This window comes from Protopterus annectens, chromosome 1.part1, assembly GCF_019279795.1.
Source record: "Protopterus annectens isolate FY-2018-M chromosome 1.part1, PAN1.0, whole genome shotgun sequence".
NCBI lineage: Eukaryota > Metazoa > Chordata > Ceratodontiformes > Protopteridae > Protopterus > Protopterus annectens.
The window spans coordinates 573904085-573931104 of record NC_056726.1 but is presented as its reverse complement, the minus strand read 5'-3'; the positions used below and the strand labels follow the sequence as shown (position 1 = coordinate 573931104).

Below are 27020 nucleotides of genomic sequence, written 5' to 3'. Positions count from 1 at the left end.
AAATGCAGAACAGATGAGAAAGCTAGAAGTGATGGAAATGAAGTGCCTGAGAATGGTGATAGGATGCACACTGTGGGACAGATGAAGAAATGAGGATGTAAGAACAGAAGCCAAAGTAGCTCCAATTGCAGAAAAGACCAAAGAGAACAGAATACAGTGGTTCAGGCACATGTAAAAAAAAGCAAAAGACAATCTGGTGAAGATGATTTGGGACAGACAGGAAGAAGGTAAGTGGAAATGAGCACATCCAGCAAAGAGGTGGATGGACTGTGTAAGAAAAGATCTGTGACAGTTAGACATTAGTGTCAGAGAAGGCAGGAGTGTGGCATTGAATTGAGAGAGATGGTGACAGCTAACATGACACACCAACCCCATATAGAAAAACAGGAAGAAGGGGGTTAAAGATGATGATGATTTGCCATGAAAAGAGTAACGCAAAGAAATGTCCTTAGAAATCCAGGATGAGATAGTTTGCTTGGAAACAGCCAAACCCCCAAAGTACTGGGATGAAAAGAAACAAAAAGTTGCTCACACTTGTGAATTGTATTTGTTTTATCCAAATAATAACTGAATTGTCTATGCAAATCCAAGGTGTGAAGAACCTTCTCACTGGCAGACTGTGGAGAATGAAAAAAGCGATGAAGGTGAATTGACTGATTAAAGGAAAACTCATTGGCCAGCTTGGGCATAAAAGAAGGATTAGCATGAAAACACCCTGTCACTGAGAAAAATTAAAAAATGGAGGAATGGCCATAAGAGCCTTAAGCTCAGACAATCTCTTGGCCTGAAGTAAGATCCAAGTCTTCGAAGTACAAAGTTGCAGGGAAGCTTAAATAGCCGGTTACAAAGGAGCCTGAGTCAGTTTTTCAGGAACAAAACTGAGGTCTCAAAGAGGAGGAATAGGCCTCCAGAGACCTGATATGAAGGACACCTTTCAGAAATTGCGTGGCCTCAAACCGAGGGGCCAAAGGAGGTTTCAAGGGCAGATAAGCAGAGGTAGCTCACAGGTGAACTTTAACTGAAGAATATGCCAAACCAGCAAGGATTAATTTATATAAATAAGAGAGAACCAGAGGAACACCTACTGAGAAGGGATCCTGATGACGAAAGAGGCACTAAACAGAAAATATTTTCCATTTAGACATGTATGATTTTTCTGGTAGTGGTTTTGCTGGACTCTTGCAGAAGCCGAAGCATGTCCTCAGAAAAAAAGTGCCTAAAAGGGATCAAACCCTATCACCCACAGTGATAGGGTGAGGTGCCTAAAAGAGAAAAAAACTGTCACCCACAGTGTAACTTGAAGGTTGACAAGTGAGAATGGATAAGAGATCCCTTGTCTTGTGTGAGAAGATCCACCCAGTGAGTTAACTTGTGGTGGTTGCCCTGGTCAGATGAAAAAGAAGGGGGAACCTGTGGTGTCTGGGCCAAAAGCGAGTCACCAACAAGATTTCGGGAGAGTTTTGCTTAATCTTGTATAGAACTCTTTGCAACAGAGGAACGGGAGAAAAGGCATACAAACACATTTTCTTCCAAGGAAAAGACAGGGCATCTACTTTCTAAGCCAGAGGACTTGATACTCTCAAACACAATACAGGAAGGTGTCTGTTAAGAGTGGAGGCAAAAAGATGTACCTGAGGAATACACCACCAATGGACTATACCTGATAACTGATAGCCAGATCCCAAGCCTGAAGAGCTAGCATACAAAGGAGATAAGACCTTGCAACCCCAATACCACATCATGGTGGTATTGTCAGTGAAGATTTTCAGGGGGCTGGAGAGGAAGGGGAAATGAAAAGCTTCTAGAGCCAGAAGCAGAGACCTCATATCCTTTACAATTATATGGTCTGACGTCTGATGAACAGGTCAGAGATCCTGCACTTTGAGAAGGTCATTCTTTTCTTTTCATGGCACATGTCTTTCTGTATCTGTAAAGGCACATTCTTCTAAGGCAGTTGCCTCCTCTGGTGCCTTTTTCAAGGGTTTGGACAACAATTCAATCTTTCAGGTAGCTACTTGGTCTTCTGTTCATACTTTCACTAAACATTATAAATTGGATGTTGTTCCAGGGCCAGAGCAGGTTTTGCCAGGGCTGTTCTGCATGGGTTTGTAGAGGGTTCTTCTGTGCCTTCCTCCTCCCAGTCTTTTTCTTAGTCTTGTACTTTTCCCTTCAGTGAAAAATACTGCAACAGTGATATAGAAGGGCATATTATTGTTATGTAAAGTTACTATAACAGTAGATGTCCTTCTCTTCACTGTTGCAGTATTCGGTCCCTCTCTCCTTCCCCGTCTTTTATGGCTCTTTCCCTTGTCCTTTGCTACCATCCTAATTGAGGGGCTTTCATTTCCTTTCTCTTCTGAACCCCTTTCTTCTGGATGTATATGTTCTACATTGTTCTTTAGGGTATTTTGTTCCTCCTGGGGCACTTCAGTTCTGAGTATTTGCGTCCATACATCACCTTTGTGCCCTGCACTCTAAGTGGAGAGCATATGTGTAACGTACCTTGCATATAAAATACAAAAGCTTTGGTATACTGGCTGGATGTTGAACTTTCCTTGGCAGGAGATCCCTTCAGTGAGAAATACTGCAACAGTGATGAGAAGGACATCTATTATGGTAAGACTTTACGCAACTGTACTTTGATGCTATAGAGGCCTTGTCCTTGGCTGCTGCCACTGGTTCTGTCCTCCATAGGTATGCATGGTTGGACAATCAACCCATGTCTGAAGACTTGAGAGCTAAGGTTATAGATTTCCCTTTAGACAAAAACTTCTGTTGGGACTTCATGGATGAAAATCCCTCCTCTAAATGGCATGCCACCCCCTCCCCACAACCTGATCCACCTGTTCCCACCCATACTATGGGAACTACAGGCATACTGCACAGTAGAATCAATACCCCAGGACTTTGTAGAAAAGGGCTTTTATTCCAAAATTTTCCTTTTACCAAAGGAAGAAAGGCGATGGAGATCTATACTAGATCTTTCTCTACAAAACACATTTTTAAAAGTGCCAGCTTTCAAAATATTTTCCCTACACCCTCCTCTTCCATTCATCCTGCCCTAAGCTTTTCTAGTGTCTCTAGATCTAAAGGATCCTCGTCGCCATATTCCAGTTCCACAACCCCCCCCCCCCTTGCAAGAGATTACTCAGATTTTATGATGGGTCATCTCACTTTCAGTTTACTGCTTTGCCTTTTGGGTTTTCCACAGCACCACAAGTTTTCACAAAGTGTCTGGTACCAGTAATTGCCTTTTGTTGAACACACGGAATCCAGATTTTTCCTACTAATACGACTTGTTATTCCACACCTACTCTCCTCAAATACTCCTGCAATGCCTCCAGTTAACCATCAACCTCCTCTCACAGTTGAGGTTCACTATCAACTATACGAAGTCCTTTCTGCTGCTAGCTCAGAACTTACTATGTTCATCATATTCATCACTGCTGCAGTAACCTTAGCTATATGGATTATATCCTGCCAAGGATATAACAGCTGGCTAGCTTCCAAAGTTTCAGGGTGCCTTCCACACGGGTAAATTGTTGGGCAACTTGAGTGGAACTGACTAAAAGACAAGTTTGTGTGCCAAGCCCTTCAGAACTTTACTGCTTTCGAAGAGTACGCTCCTCTGAGGCTTTTGAGGATTGAAAGTCCACTTGTGCTGTTCCTATGCTGAGTATATAATTTTCCTTTGGGGAAGAAAACTTTCCATTTAATACTTTCTTGTTTGGGGAAATTATTTTAAAGCTCGGAGTTTGTGTTTTAACAGACTGTCACAAGACTGTACTCTACTTTTAAACAGAAGCACTCTTTTTTTCCTGATAGTTTAAACGTTGTTTAAAGTAACTGAAAAAAAAACATTTTTTTCTGTGGAGAAATTGTGTTGGATTTTATTTTGTGGGGCTGGCATAGTGTTTTAAAGTGCTTTTTACTGTGTTTGTTTGGGGAAAAAGTGACTTCTTAAAGATTTTTTAATTTTTACTGGCATTTGATGCTTGTTTTCCCTGGCAAAGAAGTAACATTTTTGGACTGACCATGGAACAAACTGTCAGTTCCACATTCATTCATTCCTTCCAGCCACAAAAAGAAAAAAATAGTCAAACAGCCTTTGCCATCACAGCAGGCTAGCAGTTTGCCTTAGCTGCAGGTGGGTGACTGCTGTGGCTATTTGTTGTAGCTCAGACCACGTATCTTTTACCCAACATTTCTCTGGTGTAGCACCTACAGCCACTATGAACCAGACATTAGCCATGCCATCTGCAACTGTTGGGGGGGGGGTCCCGTCAGTGGGCAAGGGAGAGAGCTACTCTTGTCTGTCCTGGGAGAGGGAACAGGTAAGGCTTCCCTGTTTTGTTAGAATGCTGTGCCCTTTTCTAGGGAAGCTGCTGCAGCCAGTAATAACACTGTAGGCTCTGTTTCTTTTCTGTCAAAAAGAAGAAAACTAAGCTTGCATCTACTCTTCCTTAAACTTCCTTAGAGAAGAGTGGTTTACTGGGTCATGCTCAGTGTTTAATTCAGATTATTGATCCTTCTTGTAAGGTAGTTTCTGCTTAAAAAAAAAAAAAAAAAGAGGAATACTTCCCTTCCTGAAGAGATTCAGTATTTTAAATCTGGGCAGGAGGATGAAAGGACAGATAACAGGATTTTCTCCAGAGATTTCTGATTCAGACTCGGAGTCCAGTTTCTGATTCTCCCTGAGGGAGTTTGTCTCTCTCTCTCTCTCTCTCAGACTTTCTAGAATGTACCAGTGTTTTCAGTGGGAGAACACTGATGTTTATCAGTCCCTTAGAAACCCATGGAATTTCCATAACCTTTACCCATTCCTCCAGTTTTTGTCTGCTAGAATTTTCCTGACAGCTAGCCAGCTGCTCTTAAAAAGGCAGATGGGATGTATAAAGTTCCTCAGTTTTAGTTTTTATATACTCTTCGCAAACCTGATCCAGCAGCTATAGCTGTAGTTAATCCTGCTGTTGCTAAACAATTAGTTTATTCCAATCTTTCTGATTCTGATAAGGATGGGAAGATTATAGGTTCTTAGGTACTAGACTATTAGCCCAAGGGCCTACGTAAGCCTAGCCAACAAGGTTCCCTGGCTTACGCCACCCAAGAAAGTTATTTTCCTGTACCACTGTCGAGCAGAGACACAGAAGTGATCCCTGGGGTGTATTTCCTATTTCCCATCCACTCATCAAGATTTTTCTTGAAGAGTGCTAATGAAGAACTATGCTTGACATAGATGGGTAGCCTGTTCCAGAGTATGGGAGTATTGATATGTGTGGGGAAAAAGTGTGCGTTTGCAACTTTGATTTACAGAATTTTGACTTGTCAGGCTCTTATAAAGGTGTGTACTTACTAATTGTGAAAGTATGAAGAATGTTATATCTACAGTTTTGTTCTTGTGAGGAAAAACCTGATTTAAATCATTTAATTTCTTCTCGTGTACAATGTGTATATGACTGTAGTTACTTCAAGGTCTATGAACTCTGGTACTGTTTTGAGAAGATTTGCAAGGCTGCATTCTCAGAACTACCCAGATGATGATAACAAGAGATTGTAAATTCTCCTTTTGCCGGTGATTTAATTTTTGGCCCCTCTGCTTCAGAGGTGATCAAAAAGTGTAATGAAAGTTGGGGATTGCATAATGGTTAAGGTGTTTATCTCACAGACCCAAGGCCAGAGTTTAATCCTCACCTTTGAGGAAAATTGGCTAAGCTTAAAATTACCCACAAAGACAGCTAACTTAGTAGTTAACCTATGAACCTGAACTTATTAAAGGGGTACTTTGATACAGGGAATCCAATTTTTCTGAGGGATTCGCTAACTCCTCATCCAGTTTTTGGTAAGAAACAAAATAAACAGTCTCAACAAAATGAAGGTAAACAGATATTTAAGAACTAGCAAGGGGGTTCCAAGAAGTATTCTGGAAACTCACAAAAAACAAGGACAGTCCACTAAGTTAGAACGACTGTTTAAGAGAGTTTTTCTGCCCTCCCATCCTGGCCACCCCTCTCTTGTCTTTCAGAAAGTCTGAATCTCCTCTCTTCTCTTTGGCAAGAGATGGTTTCAGACAAATGGGTTATGAGGATCCATCATCAAGATTACAAATGGCAGTGGGAGGAAATTCCTCCTTTCCATTGGGTAATTCCTCATCCTCCTGACCAGACATTTTTATTTCCACCTGTCCTTCATTACATGCTGTCCCAGGGAGTGATAGAACCGTCTCCTCCTCCCATGTGGGAAAGGGGTTTTATTCAAGGACATTTCTAGTGCCAAAGAAAGAAAATGCTTGGAAACCAATTCTGGACTTTTATTTTTTAAAACTGTTTGTGTTAGTGCCCAAATTCAAAAAATGTCACTTTACTACCTGTTACTACTACTACTTTATTCAGGTTTGCTGGTAACGTTAGATTTCAAAGATTCTTATCACATCCCCTATTCATCCATATTTCTGGCATTTCTTAATGTTTTGTGTGTCTTGATCACATTATCAGTGCTGTAATTTACCCTTTTGAATATTCACTGCAGCAAGAGTGCTCTCAAAGTGGCTAGCTCCAGTTATAGCTCATTGTAGGTTGCAGGGTATTCACAGTTTCCCATATTTAGATGACTTGCTTATCTTTGCAGAGTCTTTTTCAAAGTGCCAGGAATCTCTGTCTTGGATGTGAGATCTCTTACACAAGCTGGGATTCCAAGAGAACATTCAAAAGTCTTTCTTGACTCCTGATAGGATTGTGTTTCTCTGGATGTCAATTAGATGCCACAGTTCAAAGAGCTTTTTGTCCACAGAAAAAATAGGTCTATATCTAGACCTATTTTTTAGGGTTTTCCACTCAGACTGAGAGGGAATACCTCAGGGTTTTGAATTGCATGCCATCTATGATTGTTGTGATACCTCTGTCAAGACTCCACATACCCTTTATCTTTTCATATCCCAGTGCTGAGGTTCGTTAGAAGTGAAAAAGACAACAGATATCCCTAAATGTAGGTTTCCCCTTCTCCTTTCATGTTTTAAAGCAAGCCGTCACCACAGATACCTTGGATTTTGCTTGGGGAGCAGTTTCAGGAGGTATACAAGTGCAGAGTGTGTAGAACACCAAGGACAGATGTAAGCACATACATATGAAAGTGATGCTTGCCCTGATCAAGACACTCAACTCTGAATAAGCTTTGGTTCCAAGGACCTCTTCAAGTTGTTACAGACAGTAACACAGTGATGTGGTACATCAGCAAGTAAGGAGAGCCATATCATACCCCTTTTGCGGGCTAGCTGTGTTAACTTGAGATATAGCTTCACAGCACAGTCTCACTCTACTGGCATCCTATATTCTGTCGGAACATAATTGTCTTGCTGACAAGCTGAGTTCATTTTCTTAGAAAGGAATGTTCCTGTATGTTTTTCCACCCTTTCCACTAACATCCTGGGTATTTCTAAAGATTCAGAAGGAATCCCCCAAGATCATTGTGGTGACCCCCTTCTGGCCCAGGCAACCTTTGTTCTCCCTTCTTTTTTGAAATGGCTAGGGGCAGTTACCGCAAGCTTCCTCAGACTGGATCTACTCACACAAGTGCAAGGGTATCTGATACACCCCAACACGAATCAACTTCAGTTGACTGCCTGGATGGTAGGGTCCTGATTCCTTTTAGGCACCTCTTTATTGAGGATGTGCAACAAGTACTAATAGAGGCAAGAAAACCTGCTACTAGAAAGTCGTATATTAGCAAATGAAAACTGTGTTTAGTTGGTGCCAGCAATATAACCAGCACCCATTTAGTGCAAGTTGTTTTCGGGTTTGGAATATTTGTGTGAGTTGCTATACTATGGCCTTCTTACGCCTGTGTCAAGGTTCATTTAGCAGCCATTTCAGCACGTCTGCCCATGGATACTCCTCTTTCAATGCAGTCTCATTTCAAAATGTTTTCCAAAGGGGTTTTGCATAAGAAGCCTCCAAAAAAAACAGTGGCTCCTCCTTGGGAATCTTAATTTTGTGTTAGAGAAGGTCACACTTGCTCCATTTGAACCAGTTAACCTGGCTGGTTTGAGGCTGTTAACATGGAAAACAGTTTTACTGATTGCTCTGACCTCTGAAAGAAGAGTATTTGAGTTTTAAGCTCTTGTAGTGATGCAGTCCTCCTTTGTTTTCCACAGGGCCAGTGTTTGTCTGCGAACTATTCCTTCTTTTATGCCTAAAGTGTTATCTGAATTTAATTTAAGCCAAACTGTTCATATCCCTGTTTTATTTCCTGAACCCAAAAATGAGGGAGAAAGGATACTCCATGCCTTGGATGTCCACAGACAACCCAAGAGCACTCTTGACAGCACAAAATCTTTTCAGATCTTTAGATCAGTTGTCCATTTCTTGTGAAAGTAAAGAGAAGGGGCAACCTGTGTCAAAGCAGACTATGGTTACCTAAGGCTATAGCCTTTTGTTACACTCACCACAACAAAACTATTCCTGGCAGGGTCAAGGCCCACTCTTCCAGGGCCTTGGCTTCATCTGTGGCTTTTTGGAAAGGGATGGATTCTAGAAGCAGCAACTTTGTACTCTGCATATACTTTTACAAAGCACTACAAACTGGATTCTTTCTCTAGGTCTAGATCAGGCTGCAAGGACCATTCTCCAGGGGCTCCTGGACACTTCTCCTTCCACTTCCGAAATGTAGTAAGCTAAGTTAATCTACTCATTAAAATTAAGGCTACTGCAGCAGTGATCAATATGATAAACATAGTGCAGCTGTGTAAGTGAACTCACCATAACAGTAGATGTTCGAATGAACACTGCTGCAGTAGCCCCTCCACCCCTGTTGTTTTTGGTCTGTTGTTTATACCAGTGTGGGGTTATTTATTTTTTGTTCTTCGCAGCATTAACTTTTCAGGGCTCTGCATCCCTCTCTCTGTTGGCAGGAAAGCTGTGAAGGGCTTGGCACCCAGACTTGTCTTTTAGTCATCTTTGCTCTAGCTGCCTGACAGTTTGGGTGAGTGGAAGGTGCCCTGAAGCTTTGGAAGCTGATCAGCATTTATATCCTTGGCAGGATGTAACCCATATAGCTAAGGCTACTGCGGCAGTGATAATTTGAACAACTACTGTTACGGTAAGTTTACTTACACAGCTGTACTTTTCTTAGTCTGCAGACTGGACACCATAAGGATACAGGTCTACCTGCCTCTGAAAAAGTGCATAGCCTTGCTGATTACTTTCATGACCTGAACTCCTTCAGCCAATACTCAGCAAGAGAGATGCTAAGGGCCATGGGATTCATGTCAGCAACTATTCCAATGCTCTCTCTAACCAGACTGCATATAAGGAATAGCCATTATTTATTTATTTATTTACATTTGTTGACCGGGAGTGTCCAACTGGATGTAGGTCCATTTTCAGCGGAGGCCCGGGGAGAAAAGCTCCACAGTTAACAGACAGTAGTTACATTGGATTTACATAGCGATTAACAATTTGATTAACATAGCAATTAATTACATAGTTACAGATGAAGAACATAGTACCTCAGTAGACAACTAGAATCTTTATCTGCGAAGTACATAACAGACATTAACAATTGTTACAATAGGAAGTTCCTGCTGTATAATAAGTAGTAGGCTTATGAGCATCCGAGCTTGCTATAATCAAGGTAGTTAGTGGGGTGGAAAGAAAGGTAGTGGTTGGATGGGGTGGATGATATTAGAGTGGGAGTTGCAAGGGCATCGACAGCATGTTTTTAGGTGCACTTTTAGTAAAGTTTTGAAGTGGGTGCATGATGGTACGGAGGTAATTGTGGGTGGGAGGGAGTTCCATAATTTGGCTATGGCGCAAGAGAATAGTGCTTCACCAGCAGAGTTATTGGCTTTAGTGATCTGCAAGTGATTTTTGTTGCTGGATCTTAGTGGTCTGGTGGTGCAATAGGGTTGGAGTAGATTCTGGAGGGATTGGACATTTAGTGGATAGTTTACTAGTTTGTGTGCGAGTGAGAGTTGATGCCATTGAAGGAGGTGAGGGAGTTCAAGCCAGCCCAGTTCAGCAAGTGAGAGACAGTGGTGACTACGGTAAGATGCCCCTGTGACGAATTTGGCGATTTTGTTGTAGCAGGTCTCTAGCTTGTTTAGATCGCATTGCCTTAGGTTGGTATATATTGGAATGGCATAAAGTAGAGTGGAGATAAGGTGGGAATTTGCTACTGAAATCTTTGCTGCTTTGGTGAGAAGTTGCTTATTTCTGTATAACGTTCCTAGTTTTTCGTGGACCTTTTTATGGTCATGGATATGTGAATGTCAAATTTTAGTTTGTCTATTTCCACTCTTAGCAATTTGGTGTGTTCTTTTGGGTGTATAGTGGTGTTGTCTTTTGCTGTGATGAGAGTTGTTTTGAGTATGTTTGATGGGTTGGAAGATGAGTAGTTTAGTTTTGTTTGGGGTGAGTATTAATTGGGCATCGGATAACCAAGTTTCAACAGAGGAAAAGGCTTCCTGTGTGACTTTTTGCAGTTTGGGTAGGGACTGGGCTGAGCAGATGATGGTTGAGTCATCTGCGTATTGTATGAGTGTGCCATGTTTGGTGGCAGAGGCTAGATTATTGGTGAAAATAGAGAAGAGTAGGGGTCCAACGATGGATCCTTGGGGAACCCCTATAGAGAAAGGTAGTTGGGGAGATATGTCATTCTGCCAAACAACGGATTGTTGGCGGTCAGACAGGTAACTGAAACCAGTTGGTGACTGATTGAGAGAAGGATAGGTTATTGAGGACAGAGATGAGTCGTTTGTGTGGAACCATGTCAAATGCTTTAGATAGGTCTAGGAAAGTAGCAGAGGAGAGATAGCCATTGTTTTTATGCTGAAGGATCGTGTTAGTAAAGGAGAGTAAGGCAGTGTTGGTGCTATGGTTTGGTCGGAAACCATGCTGAGTATTGGAAAGGAGGTTGTTAGTAAGGAGGTAGTCTGAGACCTGAGTGTGAATGCATCTCTCTAGTATTTTGGAGAGTGGAGAGAGAATAGCTATAGGGCGGTAATTGGTTAGTTCTGTGGAGGGGAATTATATGTGATACTTTCCATAGTGTGGGAACGTAACTTTCTGACAGAGATCGGTTAATCAAGATGGATACTGGGTAGGCCAGAGCATCATCTGCGATTTGTAGGTATTCACTTGGGAGGTTGTCTGCTGCTAATTTGGTGGGCTTAAGTTTAGTTAAGAGTTTTTTTTATGTTGGGGGTAGGTACAGGAGAAAAAGAGAAGGCAGTGGGGACATTACTAGTTGAAGGTGTAGGTTGGAGGGGGGGTGGTTGTGTTGTTTAGCTTGTGATAGTATGGTTTGTGTGAAGTGTGTGTTGAATGAGGTAGCAATATTTTCGGAGGAGTGAGGGATGTTAGGAGTAGGGGGACTGACTTTACCTGGGTGGAGGCTGGAGTTTATGGAGGACCAGAATTGTTTGGGGCTGTGTTGGGAGGAGTCTAGGGCAGACTGGTAGTATTGGAATTTGTCTTGTTTTATTAGCTTTTTGACTCTATTGCGTAGTTCTAGGTATTTCTGTCTAGTTGAGGGGGTTTTGGTTTTGCGCCACTGCTCCCAGGCTTTATCCCTGTTTTTCATTTCTGACTTAATGGCTTTCTGTAGCCATGGGGAGAGTTGTGCTTTGGTTTTGGAAAGTCTTTTGGGGGCATGGTAATTAAGGATGCTCAGGAAGGTAGTATTAAAAAATTCAACTGCGTCATCAAGACTGAGGTACTTTAGAGGATGCCAGTTGCATTCTTTGAGGGATGAGATGAATGTGAGTGAGTTAAAGTTTAGTTTTTTACGTATTTGACGGTAGATGACAGGTTTAGCTTGGTATAGGTATTTTTTAAGTAGGAATGTTGGGGAGTGATCACTGAGGCTATCTGATAAGCAGCCTGTTATATATGACTGGGGGCTCTTACTGACTAGTATCCAGTCCAGGGTAGTGTGCTTGCTGGAGTTTTTATTTATCCTGGCTGGCGACTGGACTAGTTGGGTGATGCCATGAAAGTTTACATGATGGGTTGGATGGTTGCCAGAACAGCATTGCCAGTCAATATTGAAATCACCTAAAATTATAGTTTCTTGGGGGAGATGGTGGGTAGACCAGCTGAGGAAGTTTTTTAGTGGAGGGATGTTTTGGCCAGGTGGGAAGTAACATCCAATTATGTTGATGGTTTTGTTTTGGTTTATTTTGAGGTTGGTATATATTATTTCTTCATTGCCTATTTGTGGAGCTGATGATTTTAAGATCTGGATGTTTAGATGCTGTTTAAATATTATAGCTACACCACCTCCTTTCTTGTTTAGCTTGTCTACTCTTAGTATGCCGTAACCAGTAGGGAGGATTTGCTCACTGGTAATGTGAGTTTTAGCCAGGTTTCTGTCAGGATGACTATATCTGGGGAGTACAAGTCTATGGTGGCATGGTGTTCATGAACTTTGTTGGATATACTTCTGATATTTAGGCTTAGTAGAAGGAAGTCACTTGGCTTTCTATCGGCTGTGATATGGGAGAAGTTGTGGTTTCTAGTCTGATTATGAGGATTGGGGTTGGAGATAGTAGGGCCAGGGTTGGGGTGGATGTGTCCACTTAGGGCTAATTTTGATATGCATGAGGTTATTAGTTTTCTCAGTTTTTGAATGTGTTTGTTTATTAGGGATTATTGGTACTTGAAAACACTTTGGTCCTAGCACTCTTATCCTCTAGACACAGTGTTCCTTCTATTGCTGTGTCAGAATTCTCATGCTGGAAGGACCAGGTGAAACTTGACCCAGGACTTTTCTTAACCCCCACCACTTCCAGTTTAAGAAATGCACACAGATGCCTTAGACGAGATACGGGGTAGCATAGACAGGGACAAACTGGGTCCAGGGCACATCAGCATGTAGTTGAGGGCCCTCATTCAAGCTATTCATGTCTTTTCCCTATGTGTGGTTGACAGGTCCCCAAAGAGTGTTCACAGACAACACCACAGTCATGCGGTACATAAGCAGCAAAGAAGAACCAGGTCTTACCAACTGTGCAGATTGGCATCGACTGGCTCAGAGATTGCCACCCAGAAAACATGTCTTTAGTAGACATATACATTCCATCACAGGACAATGATCCTCATTAATGGATCTTCAAATGACAGGTCTTCCTGGATATCCTCTACTATTGAGACACACCTCAGCTAGACATGTTTGTGTTAGAAACCACCAAACAGCTCTTCCTCTTTTGCACCAGGGACCCTTTTCCCTTCAGCTTGGAGACATATGTTTTTAGCTTTCAGTGGGCAGGGAGATTCTTCTACAGCTTTTTCCTCTACCTCTCACCCCAAGGATTCCTCTAAAGGCCCAAAAAGAAAAGTCAAACCTCTTGACAGTATGATACCCTTTGGCTAAGATGGCATTGGTTTCCTGTTTTTTTTTTCACCTAAGCAGGGGCAGCTACTACAAGTTGCCACTACAAGCAGATCTCATCACAGAGCAGAAGGAGTCACTACTTCACCCCAACTTGTCATCCCTGAACCTGACACAGGGAATGATAGGGTTCTAATTCCTTACAGGCACCTTTTTTCAGAGAATACAATTAAGGTTTTCCAAGAAACCAGGAGACCCACCACTCAGAAATCCTACGTAGCCAAATGGAAGATATTTTCCTTTTGGTGCTACAGGAATGTAGAGTACCTCTACAAGTCATAGGTACTTTCCATACTGAAATATCTTTGTGAAGTCAAGTATACAGCTCTGGTCCATTCTTCCCTCAAAGCTCACCAATCAGCCATCTATGTGTGTTTATCCCTCAGTCCTCCTCTTATAGCTAGACCTGTGGTCAAGTTATTCCTTAAAGGGGTGCTGCATTTTAGACCACCAAAGAAGCCCATTACTGCTTGTTGGGATCTCAACTTTATGCTAGAAAAAACTTAGTTTGCGTCCTTTTGAACCAGCTATCTCAGCAAATCTCAAATTCTGCACCCGGAAGATTATTCTACTTCATCTAGGAGAGTCTCAGAGCTTCAGGTTCTCTTGACCATTCTACCCTTTCTTATTTTTCACAAGGACAGGATGATCTTGAGAGCTAACCCTTCATTCATACCTAAAGTAGTGAACAGACTGTCACTTAACTAAGTTAGAAATCTCCTTTCCTTTTTTCCCAATCCACAGAACAGGGGAGAGTGTTCCTGCACTCTCTAGACATTCGCAGACAGTTAAGATTCTATTAGAAGAGAGACAAATCCTTTAGAAAATCTGACCAACTTTTTGTCTCCTTTACGCACTCAAAATTGGGCCAACCAGTATCTAAACAAACAGTTGCAAGCTGGATCTCTAAGGCAGCCTTGTTCTGTTGCTCTCTGTATGGGGTCCAACTCATAGAACAGAGGGAAAAGGTTGCTATACTCTAGATGTTCACAGACAGTTAAGTTTCTGTTTAGACAGTATCAAATCCATTAGAACATCTGATCAACTGTTACCTTTACGCATTTAAAATTGGGCTAACCAGTGCTAAACAAACAGTTGCAAGCGGGATCTCTAAGGCAACCTAATTTTATTTTTTTCTGCATGGTAAGTCATCGTCCTCATGCCCTCAAGCTCATTCTGCCAGGGCTGTTGCTTCATCTGAGGCTTTCTATAAAGGGGTGGAAGCCAGGACCATACTAGAAGCTGTCACCTGGTCTGTACAAATCTTCACTAAGCATTACAGGATTGATGCCTTTTCAAGGTCTAAAGTTGCTTTCTCCAGGTCAGTCCTTTTGGGTCTCTTTGACAGTTCTGCAGCTCACTAACCATCCACCCTTACATACCCTTCAATTCTGGGACTCGCCCATTCATTATGAATACCGCAACATTGATTTCAGTCAGGACATATTATAGTTACATTAGTACTTAATATAATGGTAGATGTCCTATTGATCACTTTTGCAGTATTCCTTCATACCATTCTTCCCCCTCTACCTTCTTTTTCCAAATTTCACTGCCACTCTATTTCTCATCTCTCTATTCTTATATGGTGGACAGAATTTTAGAACAAAAGGGGCCTCCTTACCACTTCATGCTTTGTCCCCTCCTAGCTGACCAATCTCCTACTCTCGGTGTTCTTCAGGCCGCTAGCTTGGAGATATACCCGTTCACTTACGAGTTGAGATCACACGTTAGGTGTATGAACATGGGAAGGTAAGGCTTTGGTACCCCAGCCAGATGTCAGTGGTGATAACCTATTCATTATGAATACTGCAACAGTAATCAATAGGACATCTGCTGTTATGGTAAGTTCTTACACAGTTGTACTTTCTACTATGAAGTCAGAAAGCACTCAAAGGATAAAGTGATATTTCCCTACTTGTAACAGTTTGTACATGGGAATATATATTGTGAATTTTCTGAATCAAGTATTTGTAAATGTGTAATAGTGCTTAATGTTTAGAAAATACATATGTTCATATTTTGCATATTGAAAAGTGTATGCAATTTTTCAGGATTCTGCAGTATTGTTACAATGCAAGACTTTCACTAAAACTCCCTGACATCTGCTGTTGGAAACAGGTAAAGTGTCTCAATATTTTAAATGGAGCATCTTGAAATTATGTTTATCCTGTATTTACTATAGTGATGCTCAGTTGCTGCTGTTCTACTTTGCCTTGCTAGCTATTAGACTCACCTTCCATCTTGTACTTACCCAGCTTTTTACCAGTAATATAGAAGTGTTTCAGTGGTCCTTACCACTAGCTTTTGTGCTATGAGTTCAAAAACCTTACAGCCCAAATTTATAGCTTCTCTATCTCTGTCCCCAATGGCATCTCCTCCTGATTCTCCATGACATGAAAAAATAACGTGGGTTGCCAGTGGCCACTGAAGATGTGATGCATCCAAAAACCCATAGCTATTTTTCCCCCAAAGAAAGCTTCCCTTGATTTCCCAAATCCTGAAGAAATAATTGAGGCCAATGAAAAGAGCCTAGTGATGTGTACAACAAAAAAAAAAAGTAATGTCCCTGTACCATAGGATCCAGCATAGCATCATCTGCCTTCTACAAGGTGTATTTTTACCCTGCATCTTCTCCTGTCTGATGTGCAGTTTTTGGTTCTGTGATAAGATTTCACAGCCTGTAGGAGAATTGGAAGGTTATATTGTGATCCAGCTGTTACTTAGTGCTTTCCTACCAGTCTCTAAGCTGATAGGGATTACATCTTTGTTTTGCCTGTGGCCATTTGAAGGCATCATAAGAGTGGGCCGTATATTCCTTTCTGCAGAACACTATTTTTCCAGGGGCACTAAGGGACAGTTACGCATTAAAAAGTGGTATCCTCCAAGATAGAAAATGTACAGAAAGATGTTCAACTGTAATTCTTAAGCTGACAGCAAATGTTATGGACTTTAGGGTATGAGCTTAAACATGAATGAGAAGCAGCTACTCTGTTGCTACAACTGACTGTTACTTGCATAGTTGTTTTATGTTCTCATTTTATAGCATTCTGTAGTGTCCTCCTTGTTATTTTAATATCACTGAAGTGAGACAAAAATGCTTTCATAACTGTTCATCTTCCTTAAAGACTGCTCCTGCAACAGATAGCATTTGTGTCAGCCTCTACTAAAGTTCCTTGGTATTTACTTTTAAGTAGTCATTTGACTGAGGAAACCCAGTGTGAGACAATCTTTATATTTATGTACTCTTTCATGTCCAGTGCAGTTTTTCCCACTTATGGCCTATAGTAGATGAATTTTCTGCCATAGCTCTTGCTTCTTTATTTGCATATTGGTTTTGTTTTTTTTGCTGTCTTTTGTTGCATGCACATCTTCAAGGTTGAAATGTATGGATAACTACATGAGGCTGTCAGATTGTGACTTTTATTTTTCAGAAGTCATGCATTTTCTTTTTTAGAGGCAATATATGACAACCACTATTTATTTATTTAATTTTATTTATTTCCTTTTGTTTACTGGGATGGTCCAACTGGACACTCAGGCCCATTTTCTGTGGAGGCCCAGGAAGAAAAGCTCAGAGTTAGAAAAAATTACAAAGAATTTACAGAGATTAAAAAAAAAAGGCTGTAGAAATGTGCTTTTAGAATCATCCAGTGGGCAATGCAATCAAGACAGAGGTTACTACAATTTGAGTTTTGTAAGTGTTATACAATACGGGTTGCATTTACATATACAGCAAGAGACAAATTTCATTTACAGAGGAGCGATGAAAAACAGTATACAGTTATAAATATAGATAGGATGTATTTACATTTACAGGATAAGGTAGGAGAGCTGGAAAGTTGGGGTTTGCTGATGGTCTAGAGATCTGAGGGAGAGAGAGTGTCAGTCAGGGTGTGAACAAGAACAGAGCCAGAAGGAGTCTAAGTGCTGTTTTAGAATGTGCTTAAAGCTAGATGCACAGCTGTCCTGTTTTAGTGGGATAAGCAAGGAGTTCCACTGTCTGCTGACAAAGACTGAATATAGTGCATTTCCAGCTGTATTATAGGATTTGGAAGTTATTAGTAGGCTGTAATTACCTGAGCGAAAGCAATGTGGTGGGGAGTAGTGCTTGAGAATGTTTTGTAGAGAAGGGCATGTGTTTGGTTTGTGTATTATTTTGTGGAAAATTTGAAGCTGCATGAATGTAAGGTGATTAGGTAGTTCTAGCCAGTAAAGCTTCTTTAGTGTTAAGCAGTGGTGTGTACAAGTAGGATGCATTAGCTGCAGACTTGGATATTTTGTTAAAGCATGCCTCTAATTTAGCTAAACCATGCCTCCAATTTATTTAGTAGGGCGACTTGAATGTTGGTTAATATGAGTGATGTACAGAGAATGAAGGGGAGAAGATAGGATGATGCTAAGTGTTTTCTTGATGGGTCTGTGAGGTAGGGCTTGTTTTGGTAGACAAGGCCCAGTTTTTGATGAGTTTTATTGATGGACCGGGTAATACACATGTCAAATTTTAGGTTATTGTCTATTATGACTCTTAGTTATTTGTTATAGTTTCTGTGGTGGTGGTTGTTGAAGTAATATTAAAGGGTGTACAGGTAGTTGAAAGAGCTCTCTGTGTGAAAAACCAATAATTTTGTTTTTACTATCTAAGAGAAATACCATTATTCCAGCACTGCTATATATTTTGGGCATCCAAATGCTTTACATGCTTACTTAAAATGGAAAGTGCTGTGAGAGGCAGACTTTTAATATTCCTGAAATTATTCGAAGTGTGGAAGATGCATAGGCTTACCTAAATTATAGGTTCATAGGTAGGTACTAGGCTATCAGCCCTGGGTCCTATACAAGCCCAGCCAAAAAGGTACCCTGGCTTTTGCCACCCAAGGAAATTATTTTCCTGTGCCACTGTCGATCAGAGCCACAGAGGTGATCCCCGGGGTGAATTTCCTATTTCCCATCCAATCATCAAGATTTTTCTTGAAGAGTGCTAATGAGGAGCTTTGTTTGATATAGATAGGTAGTTTATTCCAGAGTATGGGAAGTCTCTGGGACAGGAATCTATCCCTCCGGCATGTTCTGTTTATTGTGGTGACAAGGTTTAGGTCCCTAGAGCGTGTAGCTCGGAGGGATTGGGATTTCTTTAAGTGGAGCATGTCCAACAGCTCTGGGTTTGACATAGCTTTGTATGTTAGGCAGAGATCACCTCTGAGTAGGTGATATGTGATGGAGTAAAGCTGGAGTTTTTTGAGACGGTCAGATAGGGCATCTGTTTGAGGCCGGTAATCCTCTTTGTGAGGTATTTTTGTGGCCTTTCCAGTTGTTGTAGCTGTCTTGTGAGGTACATACCAAAAGGGGCGTTGTATTCTATAATGGGTCTAATGAGTGATGAGTAGAGGGGAACAATGACCTCTATTTTTCTGGACGAGAAACCTTTTGTGATGAGGTGTGCCACGTAGAAGGATTTCCTGACTACTGTGGCAATGTGATTATCAAAGGAGAGACTTCTGTCCACCTGTATCCCAAGGTCTTTTATCACACTTTCGGTGTTAAGTATACTACCGCCTATGTTGTAGTTCATGGGTACAGAGTTTTTACCAAAGGGGATGACAATGCACTTTTTGGCATTGAGCTTGAGGCCATGGCTTTGACACCAGGCATCTGTCTCAGTGAGGCCCTTTTGTAGGATGTCCACATCGTTAGAAGTTTCGATTATGGCTCCTAGTTTGCAGTCATCTGTGAACTTCGTTAGCCAAAGACCTTCTGTGTTAGCCTGTACTTCAGAGAAGTAGATACCAAACAGGAGAGGGCCCAGGACTGAACCCTGTGGTACTCCACTTGTCACTGGTCTAAAGTTAGATTTGGAGTCTGCTACTTTCACAGTGTGGGTTCTGTCAGTGAGCCAGTTGGCAACCCATCTTGTGACATAGGGGTTTATACCTAGTTTAGTTTATCTATAATTCTAGAGTGGGGGATGGTGTCGAAAGCCTTGGCGAGATCTAGATAGGCTGTGTGAACCACCTTACCCTCGTCTACGGCTTTGGTGACATCAGGTTTAGGAGACATAATCTGCATTTTACAAACTCAAACTGGGTGGGGTCCAGAGTTTGGAGATTACCAATGTAACCAGGCTCGTCAGGCTAATGGGGCGGTAGTTCCCGGGGTCCATGGTGGCTCCCCCCTTGTGGAGTGGGATAACCGTTGCTGTGCACCATTCAGCAGGCCCAAAGCCTGAGGTGAGGCTATGATTGAACATGGTACTTAGGTGGGGTGCTAGTTCATTCTGTAGGTCGTGTAGAAGGCACCCTGGGATGTTGTCTGGTCCCATGGATGCTGTGTTCTTGGCTTTGGAGAGTGTGGTTTTTACCTGTGCAGCCATGATTACAGGAACTTTGCACTCTTCCGGTATAGAGATGGGCTCTTTAGGGGGTGAGAGGGGGGTAAAGTTAGCACTGAACCTATCTGCCAGGATGTTGGCAATATCAGTTGGGTCTGTATATTTAGTGCCATTGTGCTGTAACTCAGAGCAGATCTGAGTGTTGCCATTGAGATTCTTCACATAGCTATAGAATGCTTTGTGGTTGTCTTTAGAATCAGTGGCAATTTTGTTTTCATAACTAGCTTTGGAGGATTTTATCAGGAATCGCAGCTTCTTACTGAGGCTGACCAGGGAGCTCCTCCACTCGTGGGATTTTACTCTCTTTTGCAACAGTTTCTTCCTTCTGTTATACAGTTTATGGCATTGGACCACCAGATTGGCTTCCTTATTTGGAGAATAGCGTCTTGGTTCTGTTTGGGATAGCACGAGCCATGCACTCATGTAAGTGCTTATAAAGTGCAGTTGTGTAGGATTCAGTAGTCGTAACTGAATTGTCCATCTGCATGGGTGGCATGAAGTTCGCCACTTCTGTCTTAAGAAGCATGAAGTTGGCTTTGGAGAAATGTTTTACCATGGTTTCCTTAATGGGGGGGTGGGGGCAGGATGTGGATATCTAGGGTAATTAGCTTATGGTCGGATCGGACCAATGAGGCATTGACTTCAAGTGTGGAACACCGGTCACTCATGTTGGTAATGACTAGATCTAGGATATTGTTGCCCCTGGTGGGGGTGTGTATAAGTTGATCCAGGGCATTGGAGTTTATGAATTCCAGAAAGCATTGAGCAAAGAAGCTGGTACATGAGTAGTTTTCCCAGTTAATGGTGGAGTAGTTGAAATCGCCCATTGTTAGGGTGTTTGGTTGAACCCTAATATTTTCCAGTAAATCAAGAAAAGAGGAGTGGGAATCCTGGGACATGGTGGGTAATCTGTAGCAAGCTACAATTTGGATTCTAAAGACATGCTTCAGGAGCATTTCTCCTCGGGCCTCTGCTGAAAACAGGATCTGTGTAACCTAGTCGGACTTTCTCGGTCAACAAATGTTAAATAAAAAATAAATAATAATAAAATTGCAGTTTTGCCCAGTTAGTTGCACTTGGATAACCTCGGCTGCATTATGCTGAGCAACTAGTCTGGAGGTGTGGATATCCTTAATGAATATGGACACACCTCCGCCTTTGGTGTTCCGGTCCAGGTTACATGGCTGAAAAGTGTGGTATGAGTTATAGCCTGGAAGTGCAGGGATGCTCTCTGGAGCCTTGAACCAAGTTGTCTCAGTCACTGCACAGATATCGATGTTCTCCATTTTAAGGAGTACCTCGAGTGAGTGCATTTTGAGATTTAGACTTCTAGCATTGAGTAGCATCACCCTCAGTATTTGCTTGCCTGTTCCTGTTATGGTGGTGAAGTTGTCATTTGAACCTTGCCTAAAAAAGGCACTATAGGGGCGGCAAGAACCTTAGCCAATATCCGGAATCCCAGGGGTTGACAGGTGCAGGCCATCTCTGGCAAAGCATCGTGGTCTGTCGACCATGTCATTCCAGGCAGACAGATACTGGATCCCTTTAGAATGGCAGTCATTTTGTCCTTGTACTGCGGTATCATTCTGGATGATGGCAGAATGCTACTGAGGGCTAAAGTCATACCTGCCTGGGCTGCAAGATCGGAGAGCTCTTCCATGTCTCTTTTCATGTAGTCCAGGGAGGTACGTCTCAGGTCATTCACACCAACATGGACAATGAGAGTCATATTTGTACTTGTTGTGGAGTGACCTGAGTGCGTGGGTTATGTGGCGGATCCTGGCACCCGACAGGCAGCTGACAGTAACCTTCTCCTTGTTTAGCCTGGTGAGTGGGACATCAGTGTGCCTGTCTATAGAGTCACCTATGAGTAGTGTGTTGGGTACGTTGTTTTGCCTTATTGGCTGTGGTTGAGTGGCACACTGAGTCTGCAGGCTATGTGTCATTTGGGTTGTGTTGGGGGTAGAGGTTGCTTGCATTTCTGCTTTGGAGGTCTCTGTTGCTTGTGCAGATTATTATTGAGAGCCTCAGTGAATGTTTTTGTGTTACTATGTGTGGATTTTGGTGGTGTAGATTTAGTGAGACTATGAGATGAGTGTGGTGTGGTGCAAGTGTTTACCTTCTCTTCTTGACTGTCAAGTTCAGTCTTGATTGGATAGAGCTTTACCTCCAGTTTGGCTAGATAAGTGCATCTCTCACAGGTTGTAGTGTTAGGTGGTAAGAGGAGAGGGTTGTCTGTGTACATGAGGCAATTTCTACATTGCCCCAATATGCCCAGATTCATCAGATAGACAGGAGAGAACACTGGGAGCTGACCCTTGGACATGCCTGAATAAAAAACTATTTTCCTCTAGATAAGTGAGGAAAGTGAGTACAAGTGCTGTTTTTCTCTAAGCAAGTGAGGAAAGTAAGTACCAAAACTGTTTTCCTCTAGGTAATGAGGAAGGTTGAGTGCTGTAGTAATTAGTAGGTTATATAGTGCTTACAAGTTCTGAACAAGTGCTGATCACGAATAAGCAAATTCAAGTGCTAAAACTAAGAATCTGTATCTGGACTAAACTAGTTACAGGAAAGGGGGAAACAAGTGCAAATGTGGGCTTTTAAATCAGAAAGTTGAGAGAGATGGAAAAACTGCCCAAATGGCCAATAACTACAATTTCTGGGCAAGAACCACTCCTTATGTGATAGATAGGTTACCTAGTGCTTACCACTCCCACTGATAAGCTAGAATGCTTCCCTCCAACACAGAAAGCTTGGGGGGGGCTCAGAAGATTACATACAGTCCTGGATACAGCAAATCTGAATCTGGACTACACTTGTTACAGGAAAGGTAATATATATATATATATATATATATATATATATATATATATATATATATATATATATATATATATATATATATACAGAAAAGTAGATAAAACAGCAGTCAAAACAATTCAAATGCAGTGTAAGCTAGCACACTTGAGTATGTAGCAATGTTAGCCCAAACAGTTTAAAAAATACAATTAAATTAAAAATGACTAAAAACAAGTGCAGAAGGAGTCTGTTAGGTAGAATGAGGTAAAGAGATGGGACTGTGGGGAGTGTCCCAGATCAAATCTACAGTGGGGGTGGGCAACTGCAAAAGCCTCCAAATTTAAACAACAACACAAGAATAGGGAAGGTGGGTATGGGAAAACCAACACCTTCAGTAGAGATCTGAAAAACTATACAGTGAAGCAAAAATAACAGTGCACAACTCTGAAGTCAACCAGCAATGATATAAAATTAGTCAGACAACAATTACCAGTACACAACTCTGAAGTGCCAGAAAAATATACTCCGCTCTATATATCTCCAGATAGTTTGAAGAGCACTCTGTCAGGATACAGGAAGGCTCCAGCAATGATATGCATTACAGACAAATCTCCCCACACACAAAATAGTCAGTGAGCTTCTCACTGTCACTAGCAAGAAACAAAAAGAAATTATGCCAAGGTTCATCATCCTAGCCTGTTCATCATCCAAGACCCTGTAGTTCTGTTGGACATATACCTCAAGTTACCATATCACACACACACAGTCACCTGGAACCAGTCATAAAGAAACAAGTTGATAACTTAACTGCTAAATCCATCCTTAAATCCAAAACACAACATATTAAAAGAGCCTTCAGAACTTGTGACTCTGATTAAACCCAGTGCACTCATGAAATTGTGAAAAAAGGCTGTTATGGTATCCTGCCTCCCTGGAGCTAGGAATAGGGGCATCACTGTGGTCAATAAGGAAACTCCAGATTCTTGTATTGATTTTTACTTTACAGTTGAGTGACATGGGATGCTTCTCTCGCAGTGATGTAGAGAGAGATATACATCATTTGTAAATGTAAATATGAAGTTGTTCTCTATCTCACCATTCATTCTTACAGATGGATTCATAGCCGATCCTCAGCTCCGAGTCAGCCAACTACAAAACTTGAATTCTTCAGACAGCTTGAGGCCAAGTCCCTATCCCATGATGCACCTTGAGTTACCTCAGATCTAGTTTGCCGCTGCAACAGGTCACTGGTTTCTTCACAGTTCTGACCAGTATAGTTTTTTTCTTCTAGAAAAAGTTTATCTTTATACACTTTCATAATAGTTTTTCAATTTAATAACTTTTAGAACTATTAGAACTAGTGTGTAGCTTAACTTTTGATAGTCCTTTTATAGCCTTTTTGGCCTTCATTTATTAGGCCTTTAGTATCCCCCTTCCCTTCTTTTTGGTGTGCCATTTTATAGCTTACAAGAGTATTGAGTAGTTTAGAAGTGTATTTAGTAGAAATTTATAGTTTATTAGAGTGTGTTTCTAGAACATTAACAGTTAGATTCTATTTAGCATTATAGAGCCTTTTTTTTAAGGGCTGCTTACTATTTAAAATACTTGTGTGTTCATTGAATTTGTTGAACACTTCTGTGTGTGCGTTTTAATGTACCTTTATTACAGGTTTTCTTGTGTGCATTTAGATTTTTCTCGTGGTTGACCAGGATAAGGAGAAACAACCCAAGTCTGGGTTTAAAAATGTCCAAAGTGTGGACAGAAAATGTCTGTGACTGATGGCCATGTTAATTGTGTTTACTCTTTGGGTGCTTTGCACTTGCAAGAGAGTTGCTACATCTGCCATTATTTTAGTAGCCGCGTCCTACTTGAAAGAAAAAGAAAGTGAATTGACAGAGGGCTATTAAAATCATCCTTTCGAGAAGCTTTGGACTACCATGATAAAGATGGTAAATCCCCCAAATCTTCCAAGTCCTCCAAGTCTTCATCATCGGAGCATAGAGTTGTGGATCCGACAATATTAAAAAAAACCTTCTACGCCAGCTCCACAGCCTTCGGAGCCGAGCATCTTATCCTTTCGGAGACAGTCCCCAGTCCTGGAACCGGTCTCCGCAGTGCTGAAGTCACCGATCTTACAATCGGTACCACCCTCGATCCATTCATCTCTGTTCTTGATAAGCCTATCTGATTTGGATCTGGATCATGTGCTGCAGATGTTGTTTCAGGCACCGGCGTTTGCAAAATTATCGGTTCTGACCCAAGTGGTTTCGGAACCGAAAACTGTTCCTTCATCTACTACTTTTCCTCCTCTGAGCCATATCGGTCCGTCGGAGCCGGAGGAGTTGGACCTGATGATTGTGGAACCTTCAGAACCGATGCCTGCTCCAGTGCCATTGGTTCCGAATACTCAGACTTCCTTGGTGCCCATCTAGGAGTCTAGGAGCCGACACTTGCTGGTCGGGTCCGGGGAGGATAGTCAGACTGATCTTTCGGTTCCGACTTTACCTCTTAGGGCTCTGGCTTGGATAAGTTTGGCTCCCACCTATAGATCGGAGCCCACTGTTCCGGTGCCGAGGGAGTCATCTGTTTCTTCGAGCCCAGGGATTTCCTCCAACCGGAGCAGAGGTGCTTTTGAGGCCACAAGGAGAGAAATGTCCCCCAGGACATCCATAGCTTCAGGACCAACCACCACAAAGCACCTGTGTCCACTTCTGCCTCACAGATCCCTTTGAAACATAGAGACCCTGAGCCTCAGGAAGCCCCACTGGGCAGTCCCTGCTCTTCCGAGTCGTCACCAGAAGCTCCCACTGATGAGGTTCCCGGGAAGAGAATTTTCAAGAGGAACCGTCTAGACTCCCCGCAGGAATCTATCACCTCAGACACCAACTTGGATGAGTCAGAAAGGTCCCCACAGTCCCCCTCTGATGATGTCTCATTTTCAGGTATCTTGGAAATCCTTAAGCAGAGGGGTGGCTGGAAACCCTCCAACCCTACTGAGGATGAGACGGTCCTCCTGAAAGCATTTGGGTCTCAGCCCTCCATCTCTTGGGTGTCTCCGCCCTCAGATGAGCTTATGGAGCTGGTCTCACGAAGGGCGTGGGAGTCTCCGGACACCATGGAGCCTGTCCCTTGGAGGCCTAATAAATTTATTTCTGCCCCCCACAGTAAGACTTTTCCTCATGTAGGGAGTGCCGGTTGATGCCATGGTGATGGCGACAGCCACCAAAAATGAGATGTCGGAAACTTCTTCCTCTGTCCATCCTCCTAACAGAGACTCTAGGACCATGGATAGATATGGGAAGTGCATGTTTAGTTCAGCGACTTTTGCTATGCGTTCATTGAGCACATCCCGGGGAAATCCAACGTAATAGCAGACAAACTGAGCAGGGCAATTTTGTTGCCTCATGAGTGGTCCCTCAAAGAAGCAATAGCAGAAAGAATATTCCTCAGATGGGGCCAGCCTTGCTGCGATCTCTTTGCATCCCCCATGAACACAAAATGCAGAAGCTATTTTGCCGTAATCCCTCCTCCGGGTGATGCCCCAAGGGACGCACTTGTACACGATTGGCCTCCGGGTCTCCTTTATGCATTCCCACCAATACCCAAAGTGTTACAGAAAGCCAAAGCCCTGGGAAGGACCATCATTCTTATAGTCTCTCACTGGCCTCATCAGATTTGGTTCCCCTTTCTTTGACCTCATCTATTGGAAGAGCCTTGGATTTTAGACCTAGTTCCAGACCTTCTGATGCACTCGTCGGGGGCTCTTCATCCCTCCCTTCATTCTCTGAAATTGACAGCTTGGCTGCTCCAGTTCCCAACATAGCCATGTCAATAACCTCTTAACTGAAACGCAACATATTTTAATATCTTCTCATAAATCTTCTACTAGGAAATTATACCTCAGCAAATGGAAGCGATTTTCCATATGGGCTTCTCAAAGTAACACTCACCCTAACCTAGCCCCTATTTCCTCCATACTAGAGTTTTTGACTATGCTTTTCAACAAGGGAGTGGTGGCAGCCACCATTCATGTGCAGCTCGCTGTGATCTCTAATTTTCATCTTGGTACTGAGGGCTTTAATGTAATGTCTCACAAGCTGTCCAAAGCTTTTCCTCAAGGGGACCTTCCACCTCAGACCACCCGTCAAATCCCCTTATACACCTTGGAATCTAAATTGTATGCTTTCAGAAATCATTCTTTCACTGTTTGAGCCAGCTTCTTAATGCAATTTGAAATGTTTGTCTTGGAAGACTGTCTTTTTAGTAGCCATCACATCTGCCCGAAGAGTTTCAGGCCTTGTCTATAAAACCCCCGTATTTGATTTTTCATTGTGATAGAGTTTCACTTTGAACAAATCCATCATTCTTACCTAAAGTTTGTACTGAAGCTAACCTTAACCATACCATAGAATTACTGTTTTTTTCCCCTCAAACACACCAATAACTTGGA

At 42.1% G+C, this 27020-nt stretch overlaps 1 protein-coding gene across 2 annotated transcripts in view; it reads left to right on the top strand.

Annotated features, from left to right (window-relative positions):
* The window catches only part of CCHR1.PART1H5orf34 (chromosome chr1.part1 C5orf34 homolog), a 1113566-nt gene that overhangs the window by 502845 nt on the left and 583701 nt on the right, over positions 1–27020 (top strand). For both annotated transcript variants that reach the window (XM_044076898.1, XM_044076888.1), the window contains exon 7: positions 15438–15504. In XM_044076898.1, coding sequence (XP_043932833.1) covers positions 15438–15504 — 67 coding nt within the window. The remainder of the gene's footprint in view (positions 1–15437; positions 15505–27020) is intronic.